The sequence below is a fragment of the Convolutriloba macropyga genome, chromosome 15 (genome assembly GCF_964194025.1).
Source record: "Convolutriloba macropyga chromosome 15, txConMacr16.3, whole genome shotgun sequence".
NCBI lineage: Eukaryota > Metazoa > Xenacoelomorpha > Acoela > Convolutidae > Convolutriloba > Convolutriloba macropyga.
The window spans coordinates 41,627,159-41,644,280 of record NC_134482.1 but is presented as its reverse complement, the minus strand read 5'-3'; the positions used below and the strand labels follow the sequence as shown (position 1 = coordinate 41,644,280).

Genomic DNA, 17,122 nt, shown 5'->3' with positions numbered 1-17,122 from the left:
TAAAGATATATTTAGTATAAATATTCCATTGAAAGAAGATAGTATTACTCCATCCGCGAAGCGGTTTCACCGACTATATATTAGATGTTACTATTATAATGAAAATTTAGGTGAAGACGTCGTTAGAGATCATGAGCATCTAAATGGTAAATTCAGAGGTTATGCTCACAACAAATGTAACCTCCAAGCTAAGAAAAATTTTGTACCAATGTATGCATTTAATTCTTCTAATTATGATAATCATCTATTTATAACTAAACTAGCAAAGAAGATGGGTGAGAAACAACATGGACAGAATCCCATTAGACTTGAAGTATTAACTAAAACTGATGAGAATTATATTAGTATTGATATGGGTTATGCTAAAGCATTAGATATGTTTAGGTTCTTCCATCCACTTAGCTTATATGCTATAAGTAAGAAATTGAGTAATGAAAAATGTATAACATTAAATAAATGTGGCTTAGAAAGACGTAAAGGTATATTCCCATATGAATGGTTTGATAGTATAGATAAACTACATGAAACAACATTACCACCTAAGGAAGCATTCTTTTCTAAGTTGAAACAAAGTGGTACTACAGATAAAGAATATAAGCAAGCAATTGATTGTTGGAAAGATACTAAATGTGAGAAAGTAAAGGATTATATGATGTTACATCTTAAAACAGATGTATTGTTATCAGTTGATGTATTTGAGAAATTTAGAGCTATGTGTTTAGAATACTGTAAAATAGATCCGTGTTACACATATTCTACTCCGGGGTTAAACTGGTTGTATGGGTTGAAGTATACTAATGTTAGACTTAAGTATTATAAAGAAAATACAGTTAGTATTTATGATACAATACAACTTGGTATTTGAGGTGGGTTAGCTTCAGTATTAGGTGATTGTTATGTAAAATGTATGAATAAACAGATAGATCCTGAGTATACTAGGAAAGAGAATTATCTAAAAAACTTACACTTCAACTCATTATACGCTTCTGCTATGGTTCAAGCTTTACCTACTGGCCAGATTAGTATGTGCAATGATAATGTATATTTGCAATCTAGCTCCACAAAAGATTATATCTACACAATTGATATAAAGTATAATAATGACTTAAAACTAAAAACAAAGAAATATCCATTCTTTCCTGAAAAAACAAAAGCTAATATTGATCAATTTACAGACTATCAAAATGAAAACAAAAAGAAAGGATATAAACCCAATGAGAAGTTAATGTTGAAGTTAACGGATAAAAACGATTATGTAATTGACGGTGAGATGTTAGATTGGTAACTAGCTAGTGGTTTGAAATTGGAAGATATTACAATTAAGCAAAAGTTAGAGTATAGTAAAAAGAAGTGGTTAAAGCCTTATATTGAGTTTAATATTAAGAAAAGAAAGGAGGCTAAAGCTAAGGGTGATAAATTTGGGGATGTATTCTTTAAGTTAATGAATAATTCCTTCTATGGAAAAACAAAAGAGAATGTATATAATAGACAAGATGTAGAGTTAGTTAATGATGTAGATAGATATATTAAATTAGTAGAAAATATTGGTTTTAAATATTCTGTAGAGTTTGATGATGATCTAGTAGCCGTACATAAAACTAGAGGTAATGTTAAATTAGATAACTTTAATTATATTGGTTTTGTTATATTAGAAAAAGCGAAACTATTTTTGTATAAAGCTTTATATGAATACATTGAGAAAGAGTTAGATTGTAGTTATCATTACACAGATACAGATAGTATATTTATAAACATAAATATTCCATTAGATAGTACTATAGAAAAGGAAATGGATAAGATAAAAGATATTTTACATAATAATGAGTTAAGTAAGTTGAAGGATGAATTACCTAATGATACTATTATAGAAGCATGTTTCCTTAAAGCTAAAGCATATTGTTACAATACTGTTAAAAGAGAAGAAGAGAAAAAGTTAAAAGGTATAACTAAAGCCACTATTAAAAAACAGATTACAATTGAAGATTATTCTAATGCTATATATGAAGGTAAATCTAAATATGTAACTAATTATACTATTGATAGTAATAGACATCATTTAGAAACTAAGGAACAATATGAAATAGCTATTGATCCATTTGATGATAAAGGTATTAGAGATAGTAATGGTGAATTTAGGTTTTACCAGTGAAGCTGCTTCGCAGATAATTAATTTTTAAAAAATAATAGCAAAAGTTAAAATTTATAAAAGAGTTATGCTGGTTTTTTATTCAAATTATCAACTAAGTGGTTACAACAATCCACAAAGTGGCTTCACAGATTTTTGCAAGTTTGGTTTTACGTGCTTGTTACACGATCTCACTAGTTATACTGAAAAACACTAATCACTGTGTTTCCACCGATCTCAGTGTTTTTTTGACTTTATACCCATCACAGTGTGTCCCATATACAGTCTCACTGTAGGGATCTGTGAAGCAGCTCAACGAAGTTGTTTTGCAAATTCACTGATCAACCTTACTGTGAATTTGTTTTTTTTATCTCACTTAGTTTCATAGTATTTCATCAGAGTCGGGGGACGTTCACTGGAGTTAGTGAGGAAGGAACCCCAAACCTTCCGTTTGCTAAAGCAACTTAACTAGACTCGATGATTTAACCACTACACCAAGTGAGACAGAAAGTTATAGTTTTAGATTGATTAAATATTGATTAGGGGATATATGAAAGTTTTTATTATTTTAATATTTCTTTCAATTTTTGTTCAAGTTTTTTCGCAAGTTGGTTTTACGTGCTATTTACACGGTCTCTCTAGTTATACTAGTACTGGGATACGTTCACTGGAGTCAGTGAGGATAGAACCCGAACTATCCGTCTGATAATGGTTAATTACCAGCTAACTCTGTACTAGTGGTTTGCACTAAGTGGGACAAGAAATGATAGATTTAAAATATAAAAGAAGTGAATATAGAGTAATGAATTAGAGTAATGTGTATATGGGTACCGTCTCGCTGGTTCTATGCTGCGGAGGTACCCATATACACATTACTCGCAAGGCAAAACGTTGACTTTCACCTTCTTATTGTTTCGTTTTCATTTGCTTACTGTGAATGTCTTCCAAAAAGTTTTCAAGTTATGATTAAAAAATTGGGTAAAAATTGGTTAATTTAGTTGATTTGAAATTTTGCTCTTCATTTTTTCAGTTTCCTGGGATAATCGATAAGAATTCAAGTAAAATGATAGGTAAGAATTATTTTTACATTTTGGTAAATGATAGCATCTCAAAAGTATCCAAAAAGACCAATTATAGAAGCTTCGTTTGGTATTGAGCAATCTCTAATTATCTAAACCGGAAAAACTGGATTTTATTTGTGTTTTTTGAAGTCTTGCTTTATTCATTTCAGACCTGGAGATGATAACTCTAACATTGACTTTCTTTCTCTAATAGTCGTTTTTGTTTTTTTAAATATTTTTTTTCTAATTTTTTAACGGCTAGAGGTTGCAACGAATTTTTTTCTATACTTTCGACCGATTTTGACAATTTAATTTCGCATGTTTTACATTTTTAACCTAACATTTTCCAATTTCAGAAGCTTCTTTTCTCATTTGTGTCAAAAATAAGGACCTCTGTCCTAAAAGATAATTTTTGATCAGACCCCGACTTTTGCTGAGAGGAAAAAAATGTCATTGCGTAGTTTTCACGAGAAGAAAACGTTGACAGAACCCATTTAATTTAAAATTTCGAATTTTTTTATATATAAAAAGGATATAATCTTTTTTGTTGACAAGTTGCTCCTAATTTGATAATCATTTTGTTTAGTTGAATGAAATATATTTAATCAACCAGATTTATGCATTCAATAATTCAACTCAAATAATACCCCGGGTCGAGGTTTTGACAAAAAATAATGTAAGATTAGCGGTGAATAGCGGTGAAAAAAAACTTTTTTCACCGCAAAGCGCCCGCAACTTTTAGCGTTGAATGCGCTGAAAGCGGTGAATTTTTGTAAGAATAGCGTTGAATTTTGCGGTGAAAAATTTTTTTTCACCGCATTCACCGGATTTCTTACAAAAAAGAAACTGCCGTACAAGGGTTCGAACCTCTACCTCATGCGTGCGACCAACTTCGTAATCCACTGCGCCATCTGTCACTTACTTCAATGATATTTCCTGTGAATATAAGATAAGCGTTGAAATTAGAGCGGTAAGTTTTTGTAAGATTTGCGATTTTAGCGGTGAAAAATTGTTTTTCACCGCATTCTGCAGGTAGCGGTGAAAAATTTTTTTTCACCGCATTCTGGTGGTAGCGGTGAAAATTTTTTTTTCACCGCATCCTGCTTGTAGCGGTGAAAAATTTTCTTTCACCACTTAAGCGCTGGAAAAAAATTTTCACCGCTTAAAAGTTTTTTTTCACCGCATTCATCTCATTGAACGCAAATCTTACACTTCTACTCAAATTCACCGCAAATCTTACATCTTTTAGCGATTTTTAGCGGTGACACCTCGACCCGGGACCCAGCTCGAGCAATTCTTTCCTGTTAAAATGCTCCAAAAACTAATTTTTTTAATTTTTAAATTTTTACCGGGTCGTTTTTTGATTTTGACTTTTGAAAAGCTTTTTTTGGAAAATATTATTGAGAAACCAGATGAATCAAATCATCGTATCTGATTTAGGAATTCCTACAAAACAGAGAATGCTTTCACCACATCTTTGATGCAGCCACAGAGGTCGCTTTCATGTCGCTCAACTCATCTCCAATTCTCCCAAAATACCCCGTTTGGGATTTACTCTCCTATGCAGCAGTTACTATGGAAATGCGGGGCAACTTAGAGGGAGGCAAGCGTCTGTGTAATAAGGTGTTGCAGGGCGTCAGCGGCGAACAAGGTTTCTTTAAAAATTCTTCAAATAGCACCAGTCTCTCACAAATTGACAAAATTTGATCTTCCCAGGATGAGGTCCACGACCCCAGACAGGTATTGACCAGACCAACTTGGGTCGCTAACAGGGGGTCCGGTGCGACCCAACTCAACGGAATGGAAAAAAATTAGTGGCACCTTCGGTTTAGTCGGAAGCAAATTTTTGGACTGTTCTTTCAGGCCATTACCCACATTTAAGTGTCTTTGGTCTGGTGTGTTTGGTCTACCCACATCCAAGAAATCTCAGAACTCCTCCAAGAAATCTCAGAACTCCAGTAAAAAAAACAGCTACTCTGCAAAATGTATAAATGTGTGCTGCATTGCATGTTTTTGAAAATAACAGCCAATAAAAGGCAACCAACGCATAATTCTAGATGATTAGAATACTACAAGAAATTAACACAAATTTTTTTAAAAATTATCATCTTCAGTTCTCGTTTAAAAAATTAATCGAACAAACAATTTTTTTTCTGGATGTTCCCACTCGATTAAATGGATCTGGCCTATGAATGTTCGGTGTGACCAATCGTCTGGAAGACAGTCCAGTTCAACTGACTAATAGTGGCAAAAGACTGAAGGGTCCGGTCAATACCCAATTTTTGGTCTGGTCGCTTTTGGGTCCCGGACCTCATCCTGGGTTGACACCTTATGCTTCTCTGCGCTTCTTTTTAACATTGACTTACCGAAATACCGTTTTTTACCAAAAAGTTTTATTGAAAGACCGTAAAAACTGACTGAGAAAATAACATGCCTCTACATAACTGATCGCGTCGACTCTGTCGGAAAAAAGTTTTTAAATGACTGCATCTCGAGCAGTCTTACCCGACAAGGTATTGAATATCAGCGACACCTTGAAAATGTGAGATCAAAAATTCAACCCTCTCACACACACACACCCACACACACACACACACACGCACACAGAAACACACACACACACACACAAACACACACACAGACTTACACTGGGACCAACATTTTTAGTAATGATACAAAGAACATATATGTTCCATATAAGACATAAAAGTTTCTTGGTAAGATACTGCAATGATAAGTAAGAATCAATTTTTATCTTCCAAGAATTACTTCTTGATCTTTGATATTCATTGGAAACATAAATGATCTATCTATGGTTGCTAAGATTGAAACTTTCTTCTATTCAAAGTATTTTTGTTATGGTTGTAGCAAGCGCACCACAACTGGAATGCTAAGTTGCGCTCCCAAGAAGCTCTATTTCTCTAGGACAAGAGTTATTGAAAACTGGAATGTTGTGATATAACGTAACAAAAACATCTCTATCTATAGTTTTTGTCTGTTGGGCGTTACACAATTTTATTTCGCATAATTTAGAAAACTAATATGTGCAGGCAAATTAATGTAATTGAAGTTAATACAAAATAGAATAAAATATGACTTCCTCTGAGTTCACAAAATTTTTCCAAAATGATTTCTAATTTTTGGAGACAAAAAAGTTTTTTGAACTTCCTAACTCCGTCATACAGACTATAATGAAGTTTTCGCGCACGCTGATTTTCCGAATACAATCAACAAGAATAAATTATTGGCACCTAGTTGAAAAATCTGTGATGAAATTAAAAATGAGGACTAAAGAACAGATCTCTTAGTTTGATTATCAAAGTCAACTTATATTCATATCAGCAGTTAATTGAGAATTTTAGAAGCTTAAGTTAACCACGCCACAGTTTGATTTTCAATTTGAATTGTTAAGTGCGCTTGACTGGAGGTTGAAAGAATTTTTGTAAAGATGTTGTTTTTTGAAATTTTTTTGCCTGTCCGTTTCGACTTTTTGATTGGCTATTACGCCCTTGACTTTTTCGTTTTGCGTGATCTATATGTCTCTTTCAATCAGAAGTGCCAACATCTTAACTCAAATAGTCAGCAGTTGACTACTTAAAGTCAAACGAAAAGAGCGCCACAAACACTTTAAATTATCACCTTAAATTTTTCTAACGGTTATAGTAAAATATGATAACATCTAATGACGTCAATTTAAGACCCTCATATTGCAAACAGCTAACCCTCCTCCTTCCACTAAAGAATTGTGCCAAAAATTCGAGCTCCCACTAGTCGTTTGAGAACAAATCTTTCGACGTTAGTCGGTTATGTATGACTTATCAAATTGCAATTAAACGAATCTGGTTTGCCACAGGGAGAATTCGCTGATAACAGGGGTTTTTTTTAATAGCGCAAAAATTCAATCAATAATGTTATATGATTTTGCTTTTATTAAGGACTTGACTTCAAAGATGGTTTATGGGATATGACAAGTGTCTATCGGTACCAAAACCAAATGATTACAAAAAATGTAGCTGTCAATTCCTCTTGTTTTTTGACGCTCAATGTGGTTAGTAGGTACATTTGCGGTAACGGAACGTCACAAAAAAAAATCCCCTTTGAAGCGAAGCGATACCGAAGTGAAGTAAAGGGTACCAGATAAGACTAACACACTTTTATCGAAATTGATTTAACATATATATATATATATATATATATATATATATGTATATGTATATGTATATATATTTATATATATATATATATATATATGTATATGTATATGTATATATATATATATATATATATATATATATATATATGTATATGTATATGTATATGTATATATATTTATATATATATATATATATATATATATATATGTATATGTATATGTATATATATATATATATATATATATATATATGTATATGTATATGTATATGTATATGTTTATATATATATATATATATATATATATATATACATATATATAAATATATAAATATATAATATATATATATATATATATATATTTATATATATATATATATATATATATATATATATATGTTTGGATTATGCTGCAATTGAATTAAATCCAATTCTAGCAGTTTTGCAAAATGTGCTTCTCCAAAAAGTATTTTGCGGGGGAAAATAGATTCCAAATTTTAACTTCCAGTAAACGAAATTTCCGCATTTTCCCAAAAATTTTTCCCAAAAATTTTTAAGTAGGTTTCACACGTACATTGCATTAAGATAGGAAAAGTGAATTCTTCGAAGCAATGTGAATTTTTCGAAGAAGGAATTTAATGTTAAATTTTCAGGAGACTTATACGAAGGTTTGCGATATTTTCTACAGTTGTCTCTGGGCCAAATCGAAGAAAAAGGATTCAATTTTGACCGAGCCGCAGCTCATTACAAGAAAGCTCTGACGTCACTTGCAAAAACAACGTTTAGTTCTTATGCGTACTACTTTGTAGTTGAAAAAATCGTCAATATATATCTAGAAAACGGGCAGTATGAAAAGGCCATCGAGCAGACTTCGAAACTAATAACGGTTTTGGAACATTGTTGCGATGGGAAATTTGCCAGAAGGGAAGAAGTTCTCATAAAAGATTACGTACGTGCCCTTCTAATGCTTTCCGATTGTTATGTACTCTCAGGGCTATATCAAAAGGCGTCATTGATTTTGGCTGACGCCCAAAGCCTCCTATTATCTTGCCAGGGAAATGATCAAATATCAGGGCTATGTGATTTCAAGAGCAGTGTTGAAGAAGCGCAAAAAGTTGTTCACGAATTGAGCAATCGAGAAACATCTGACTCTAAATCATCCGTTCTTGACTTGAAGGCGAAATGTTTGACGACTTCAGGCAAAATTTTTGTTCCCTGCTTTATGGCTTCAGCCGAGCGCTTTGAAAACCTTGGAATTTATACTGCAGCATATTCTAGATACAATATTGTGAACAACTACATCGGAAAGGAACACAGCGATGATTTTCCCAACTATTTTACGGCCCAGAGCTTGCAAGGAATGGGAAGAACTTCCTTGAAATTGGGAAACTTCATCGAGCCCGAGAAATCATTGGGTTTTATGTTGCGAGCTTGTGCTATATTCGAGAAATTGACCTTGACAGACACCAAACACCTCGAGTTATGCGAACAAGACTTAGCCAATTCGTGGATTTCTGTTGGAAACTGTCGCAAGGCGCGCAAGTTGCTTCTGAAGTACTTTTCGCCCCCAGAAGTGACTCGAAGACTGGAGCATTGCTATGAAAACTCATGTCACATCAATTTTGATTCAGCTGACCCTTTCAACCCCTTTTGAGTTTGACCCAAAGTGTCTTGCTAGATAAAAAAAAGTACCCGCAACTAAAAACACGTGAAACACAATTTAGCCTTCACCCACAAACTTAATTGTGATTTTCAGATTGCAGATAAATCGGTAACAAAAAAATTATCTTAATTTCATAAACGGACCAAATTAACTACAAATATTATTTGCTACTCAGAATGTGTTTAGTTTTGTTCGTGGAATCAAATTTAATTACATTTTTATTTCTCTACTCGTAAAATTGACTTCTATAGCAGCCAATTTTTTAAATCACCTAATAATTACTCTTAAATAATTAAATATAAACAACCCGCTTCCGCAGGGCTATGTGTAAGAGAGCTAAGTCACGAAGAAGGGGCAAAAACTTCCTTAAGAGGTGGTTTCTACAAAAGAGATTGTTATTCGACATTAAGTTAAGTTTTATGTCCAGATAGTTTCATATCCAGAACCTTCCATATCCAGTTAAGTTTTCATGCAGAAAGTTTGAAAAATCTTTTATCAGCAACAAAGCCAATAATGATGACGGCTCTGATTTCATTGTGATACTCAAATAACAGTCAGGGCTTCTTAATGTTCTTTTCATTGTACTATAAAGTTAACAAGGTAGATTGGTAATGTGTGTTTGCGCATAATGTTCCAACGCATTAGATACGGACTAAAATTCGTAACGGTAAAAAAAAGGTCTATGAAGGAAGCGAATCTTGATTTTTGCATTGTTCGTAGTTTTGTAACTTCATAATATAAAAACTAATCTTAGTTAATCCCAATAACTGAAGAATCATTCAACTAATGAAATATAGAAGTTGAAAAATCTTTAAAAACTTGAAAAAACTTCAAATGAAATCAAAGCTCGTGATATTTTGCATTAGTTTTACGACATTTAGGAAAGAATCAACTTTAATATAATCTCTGAAGAGGTGAAAGAAATGTTCATAGCACGTAACAAGTGAACATCCACACTTTTTACAAGAAAAGGCTAGTTACGGTGGGAGAATAAACTTGTCCTCAGTATCACAAAAAAATTGCAAATATCTGTACAATTTTTAGATTTTCATGCCTAATAGAACTAATTGGCAACAACAAAATTAAGTAAACAAAAAATGAAAAAAAAATTAGAAAAGGTAAATTGCTGTCAAGGAAATATTCAAAATAACCATATTTTTTCATAACCAACATTTTTTCTCTCATAAAAAAATTATCCGCAATGATTACAAAATATTCACTATTCATTATTTTGTTTAAGCAGAAAATTTTGAGAGCCTATGAATTGACTCAGAGGAAAAACTCATTAACTTATTTTTTTTTAATTCAAAAACGATTGTGTCCCCTTAAACGAAAAACAATCTTCTGAAAAGAAAACAATTCAAATATGAATAAGTATGCGGTTTTGACTAGTCAAAACTTGTTGATAATTTATAAGCGAAGATTATAATGTACAATTAAAAGCGTTTTCAAAAAAGTTAAAAAATGTTGATAGCATTTTGATTCTTTAAACTTAAAATAATTTTGCAGACAAAACGAACCTTGCATGGACAAGTATAGCCAAAAATCGAAAAAAAAAATGTTTTGAGATTCTTAACTACCGAACTGGTTTTACTCATTAATCTGTTTCATATTTTTCCGATTTCAAAATTTTTATTTCTAATAAATTCAAGAAAACAAGAGTGGTTTTGAAATGTGAAAAGAAAAAAAACGGCCACTTTATTAAACCTTACTTTCTTCTCTGTGCGTAAAAAAAGATCCTCGTTGGACAAACTTGGCTTTACAACAAACATAGGTTTGCTATCAATTCTGAATTCTGAAATAAATTGAAGCTGTGTAAATAAGACGTAAGATACACTTGATATAGTCTTAAACTCAAAATTGAATTTTATAAACGTTTCGATACTTAACCAACTTTGGTTAGAAGTTGTAAGACCAATGTGTGTAATTTGTATGCGAAGGGACTCGCGTCGCACATCCAGGCTAGACTATAAGTATGTTTTTAGGCTTCTATTTTCACATAGAGTCGCTACAATTCCACAGTGAATTGTTGAGCGTGGAAAACTATCAAGGTTCCTCCGATTTGAATTGTCGGCTCGAAAGAGAAACTAGATAAGAACTGAATTTCAAGATTGCTATAAGAATGATGAATAAATGAAATCAGAAGAGTGGGAGTTCTGAACAATCTGAAAAATGAACTTCCACTCAGTCAGAGGTAAATTAATTTTTGTGTGACCGACCAAGTTCGTGCAAAGTCATTTATGTATCACAGAAGAGAACAGTGCTGGAGATATGAAACTTCAAGCACAGTTAAAAACAAGGATTGCATTTTTTGAGAGACGTTGGGATTTGAGAGTTAACGAAGAAGAAGAGTTCAAAGTCATAGTTTTGCCTGCTTGAACACTTGAGCTCTGCGATTAAAACGGAAAGTGAGTACTGAAAACAAACTGGACTAGTTTTATTTGACAAATTCTTCAAAATCATGTCATAGAGCCAGTTTGTGCGCAGAAATGGGCTTAACTGTTTAGGTTGAATTTTATAAAAATCAGAGACTTTTTCTTCCCCCGGCACAATACATCTTGGATCAACACATCACCACTTATCACGTCGTGTTTCATCTCCGACTTCTATTGAAAACAATTCAAGTTTTGCTGAAGACCTGTAAAATCTCGAAATGAGATTTGACAAGGAATTGACTGGACCTAATAAGTGCGATGTTAATATGAAAAGGAGAGTTTTTAAGAACACTTCGTTTCTACTTAATGCATTCAAAGTTCAAAAAACAAACATAACTTTCACTCACGCAATTCAGTCGGTTTTGACCTTCAGGTTTATGTTCTAAAAACACCCGTTTTTTTCAGCAGAAGCCTATGAAGACAACATTGATTTGAACAATATCTTTAACTAGAATACATCATCATTGCATTTTACTGCATTTAATTGATTTTTTTTTCTTCTTACTTATTTGTGGCTGTGGTGCAGATACAAGCAACATCTTCAAACTGCGATGAGGGTCTAGTGAGTAGCAATTCCAAAAAATTGAGCAAATTAACCCAGGAGGTTCGTGTTCTTGTGCTCAAAAACCGAACAACAAGAACAAGATATTGCTAAACTGCGGGAAAATAAAAAAAAACATCAATGATCGCCTACGTTCTCAGGAACGGTTTTCCAGGAAAGATTGTCTGCTTATTTCCAACCCCACATTTGAAGAAATGAATAGTGTAGAAGTAACCCTAGACGCTCTAAAATTTTTTCAAAATTTTCTTGAAATAAAAATAGATTACAATCGGATGAAAGCTTACCACCTATTACCCAGTAACAATGCCATCACAACTTCCACTGTCATCTGTAAGTTCATATTCTACCAGGACAAAATTGATGTGTACAAGAAACGCAGGAGTCTACAAAACAAAACAATTTTTATGAACAAGCTAAATATAAACATTGACGAGTTGCTGCCTGAAAGCAAACAGGAAATGCGTAACGAAGCACACAAACGGGACATGATAACGAGCACCAACAATAGTGTTGTCTAAGTTTTATTTCATGTTAGAAACGAAAAAAAACTGAACTTGTCAAAGTAGTCAAAGTACAAGACGTCGAGGAGTTGGCCAACGTAGATGCTATCAAAAAAAGAGAAGCAACTGACTGTAAGAGCGTCGAAAGACTATCGCCAAAAAACAAACGCCACTGCTTCGGTAGAGAGTAGAGGAACTTATACGAATTTATTACACTAACTTAACCTTTTTGTTTTGATTGACTTCAGTGACCTTTCGATTTTTTCTATTCAAAAATAAATTGACTTCTCAAGGAATGATAAATATATTTGGTAGGAACGAAGCACAAATTGATTATTCTAGCTGTTTATTGACAAAAAACTATTTTTTATAATTCTTTGAACCTACCAGCGATCTCCGCTAGTGCCTTTCAACCAGTTGCGATCTCCGCAACTTGCACTGGTTGGAAGAAGGGAACTTGAAGCCTACTAAAAATTCTGCGATCTCCGCGGAGTTATTAAAGTAACTATGAACACTCTAAAAGCTATCCAAAATTTGTTGTTTTAATTCCAAACTTTGTTTCGTTTTTTTCTCCGGCAATTTCCTAAAGTTTCTGTTTTTTTATCACTCATGCGCTGTTATGATGAGATGGTGAACTAGTAAAGCATAATGCAAAAAACGCAGACAAAAGTACATATGGAGGTTTTAAAAGACAAGGACACTTCAGGTAAAACGGCAAAGAGTTGATACTTCTTCAAAACATTCGTTTTTTAACAAGAATCTTCGATGAAATCAAAATTTGTATTAGTCATACTGAGGTTGAGTCAGTTGCAGTCAGCCTCACTGAAACTTGGTTGAATAATAACTTTGAAAGCAATTGTTTTTCTCTACAGAACTACCTCGAGATAGAAACATCCAACAAAAAAAATAGAAGTGGTGGTGTTGATTTTCTGTACACAAAAAAAACGACAAAAAAGAATTACATCAGCTGATACAAACAGTCTGTGAGCTATTAGTTTGAAGATTAAAACTTGCGTCAGACATACTTAGTGACTTGTATATGCATTCCCCCAATGATACAAGCAGAACAATTCGGAAAACTTTCTTCCTATATTGCTCAAATAAGTATTACACCCAGTACTCTACATATCGTGTGTTGGTACCTAAATGTTAATTTTTTGAAGAAATTAACAAAATCGACGCTAATAATTAATCAGATGGAAATGAATGATTTGGGTATTGTAGATTCTCAAACTGCAACGCGCGAACCAATTAGGACAAAAACGTGTATTGACGCTTTTCTTTTTACAAACTTCAAATCAACATATTTGATTGAGAAAACCAAAATCAGCGATTAATACACAAAGGGACTAGAGCTTGTAAAAGGAGAGAAAAGTTCTGAAAGTGTTCAAATACTGAGAAAAAACTAGAAAAACTAGACGATGATCATCTCCTTGGTGAGCTCAACTTTTTTCTCCAGAAAAAACTTGAATCAGTGAGCGGTCAATTTTTAACAATTGATACTAACCCGTGTGCAGAGATAGTACATGAGAAACTGGTTGAGGCACTCGATACTTTTTTGCCACTAAAGCCATCAAAACAAGGCGCCAAGAAAGACTGGATTGAGAGAGAAGCAAAAAATGCTCAGCTAAGAAAACCAAGCTTGGAAGAGCTACTTAACAAAAAAATCTCAAAATGCTAAAGAAGCGTATGAAAAGCAATCCAAATTATTGCAGAAAAAAATAAGAGGAAAGATGTTAGAGTTTCATGAAAAGCAAATAATGACAGAAGGTGGAAACAGAAATTGGAAATTTTTTCAGGTTGTTAACAAAGTAGTCAACGTCAAGGAAGATGAAATAACAGTAGAAAAAAAAGGTGTTGAAGATTTTGATAAGTTCAATAGTGTTTTGCTACAATAAGAGCTAACTTAGCAAAAAAATTTTCCATCAACAAAACTGACACAGATAGCAAAACAAATGAATTCTTTGTGTTTTCGGGACAACTGATGAGAAAGAAATTAATGAGGCTATTGCTAAGACAAAGAAAAGGTTCAGCACAATTTGCTGTAATTTGAAATACGTCTATATATAAGCTGTATCGGCAAGTGTTTCATCGGTTCTGACGATGCTTTTCAACAAATGTTTTGAGGAGTGAAATTTTCCGACGTCTATTAAAATACCATCCATAACATCAATCCATAGAGGAGGAGACAAGAGCAAACCAGAGAATTACAGACTGATCTGTTTGTTACCTATCACTGGCAAATTATTCGATTTGCTAATTTTCGATAAAAATAAAAACTATACAGAAAACTTCAAGATAATAAAAGTTAATCAATTTGGGTTCAGATCAAACCACAGCACTACCAACACAATAATTCCATTGTTAGAGGATATCAGAGTGAATAAACAAAGTAAAGAAATGAAATCAAGGTAACTTTTCGGGACTTTAAAAAACAATTGATACTGTCGGCTATCGCAATCTCCTAGAAAAATGTTCAGATTATGGATTGAGGGGTAACACTTTGAGCATAGTAGCTCCAATTCTGCACGATAGAACACATGTTGTAAAAGTGAATGGAAAAACATCAAAATCTGTAGAAGTTATGTCTGGAGTATCGCAGGAATCCAGCCTTGGACCGCTGCTGTTCATTTTTTTATACAAAAAAAAATTTCCTGAAAACAAAACAGATTATCTTTTTGCTGAAGAAACCGCTATAAAAACCACTTGAACTCCAAAGACAACAGATAGCCAGCATCAGTTGGCTTTGAACAATGTTACACACTGGCTAGCGCAAAATAAGCTGACTCTAAATGAAAAAAAATACAAAGACCATGTCTTTCAGAAAGAAGAAAGCCAGTGAAGACGGCTTTTCATTTTAGGCGGAAAAAAATAGAAAAAATGAAAAATTTCAAGTATTTAGGCATCATTCCAGATCACCGCTTAAGTTTTGTTGAACATAGCAATATTATCCAGAAAAACGTGAACCGATTCACTGCTATGTTTTATCGTCTGAGAAAATTTCTAACAGTACCACATATAATAAGAGTCTATAAGAATTTCATGAAAAGCAAATAATGACAGAAGCTGGAAACAGTAATAGGAAACTTTTTCAGTTTGTTAACAAAGTAGTCAACGTCAAGGGAGATGAAAAAACAGTAGAAAAGAAGGCTGTTGAAGATCTTGATACTTTAAATTGTTTTTCCTACAATAGGATCTAACTTAGCAAAAAAAATTTCTATCAACAAAACTGACATAGAGAGCAAAGCAAATAAATTTTTTGTGTTTTTAGGACAATTGATGAAAAAGATGTTACTGCGGCTATTGCTAAGACTAAGAAAAAGTACAGCACATTTTGCTATAATTTGAACTATGATTCTACGTCTATATCAAAGCTGTATCGGCAAGTGTTTCATCGTATCTGGCGATGCTTTTTTTGATGACTGAAATTTTCCGCGCAGGGTTCCATCCTTGGACCGCTGCCATTCATTCTTTAGATAAATGACATTTCATGAAAACAGTACAGATTATCTTTTTGCTAAAGATACCGCTGTAAAAATTGAACTCCAAACACAACAGATAGCAAGCAACGATTAGCTTTGAAAAATGTTACACACTGGCTAGAGCAAAATAGGCTTACACTAAAAGCAAAAAAAAACAAAGACAATGTCTTTCAGACAAAAGAAAGCCAGTGAAGGCGGGTTTTCATTTTAAGCGGAAAAAGTGATAAATATAAAGAGTTTCAAGTATTTAGGCATCATTCCAGGTGATTGCTTAAGTTTTGCCGAACATAGCAGTATGATCCAGAAAAAACTGAACCAGTTCACTGCTATGTTTTATCGTCTGAGAAAGCTCCTAACAGTACCACATATTATAAGAGTCTATAAGACATATATACAGCCAATCATACAGTACGGAGTCCTAGCTTATGGGTCGACGACAAAAAGTATTCTACAGCCTATTGATAACAAAATAATCAGATTGATGATAATAAACTTTTTTAAGAAAAAATTCGAGTCAACCATAAAAATACGCGAAGAGAACAACATCTACAGCTCACAAGAACTTCATATGTTCAAACTGCTAAAGTTGTTAATAAAAGTGATACAAAAAGAATGCAATGTCGAACAACTGCAAAAAGCAATCGCAGAAAAAGAGCAGTTTAAAATTAATGGGATGAGAAAAACAATAAAAACAACTTAAAGTTATTTAACCTAAACTAATAACTGCTCAATCACACTAAGATTGAGAAAACAATACAACGGCTTGCTAGGGCTGGACCTTATTTTTTTCAAAAGCCAAAGAAGAATGAAAGAAAAACAGGCTAAAATTTTTGGCTAAAAATTTCCTTGAAAACTATGTTATTGGTTCCTTAGCACAGTCACTTCGCCGCAAGTCATCAGATTTTGGAGTAAGAGCAGAAAATATTTTGAATTATGGTGAAGAAAAAGGATAAAAGAGAATTAAAGCGAAAGAAAAAAGGTTCTTTCAGTGCTGACACTGGAAATGGTTTTTTTCTGGTGATATGTTTCATTATAGTGACCATATGATTTGATTACTTTTTGACCAATATGATTCATATATTCATTTTCTTTGAATACAAAAAAACATCAGATTGAGTGGTAGGTGGCATCGTGTCAGATCC

The 17,122-nt window shown here is 33.1% G+C and overlaps 1 protein-coding gene across 1 annotated transcript in view; it reads left to right on the top strand.

Moving 5' to 3' along the window:
• The window catches only part of LOC142354747 (uncharacterized), a 32,138-nt gene extending 22,908 nt beyond the window's left edge, over window positions 1-9,230 (top strand). The window contains exons 2-3 of the mRNA XM_075407127.1: window positions 4,627-4,837; window positions 7,992-9,230. Coding sequence (XP_075263242.1) covers window positions 4,627-4,837; window positions 7,992-8,992 — 1,212 coding nt within the window. The 3' untranslated portion in view covers window positions 8,993-9,230. The remainder of the gene's footprint in view (window positions 1-4,626; window positions 4,838-7,991) is intronic.
• Window positions 9,231-17,122: the final 7,892 nt, after the last annotated feature.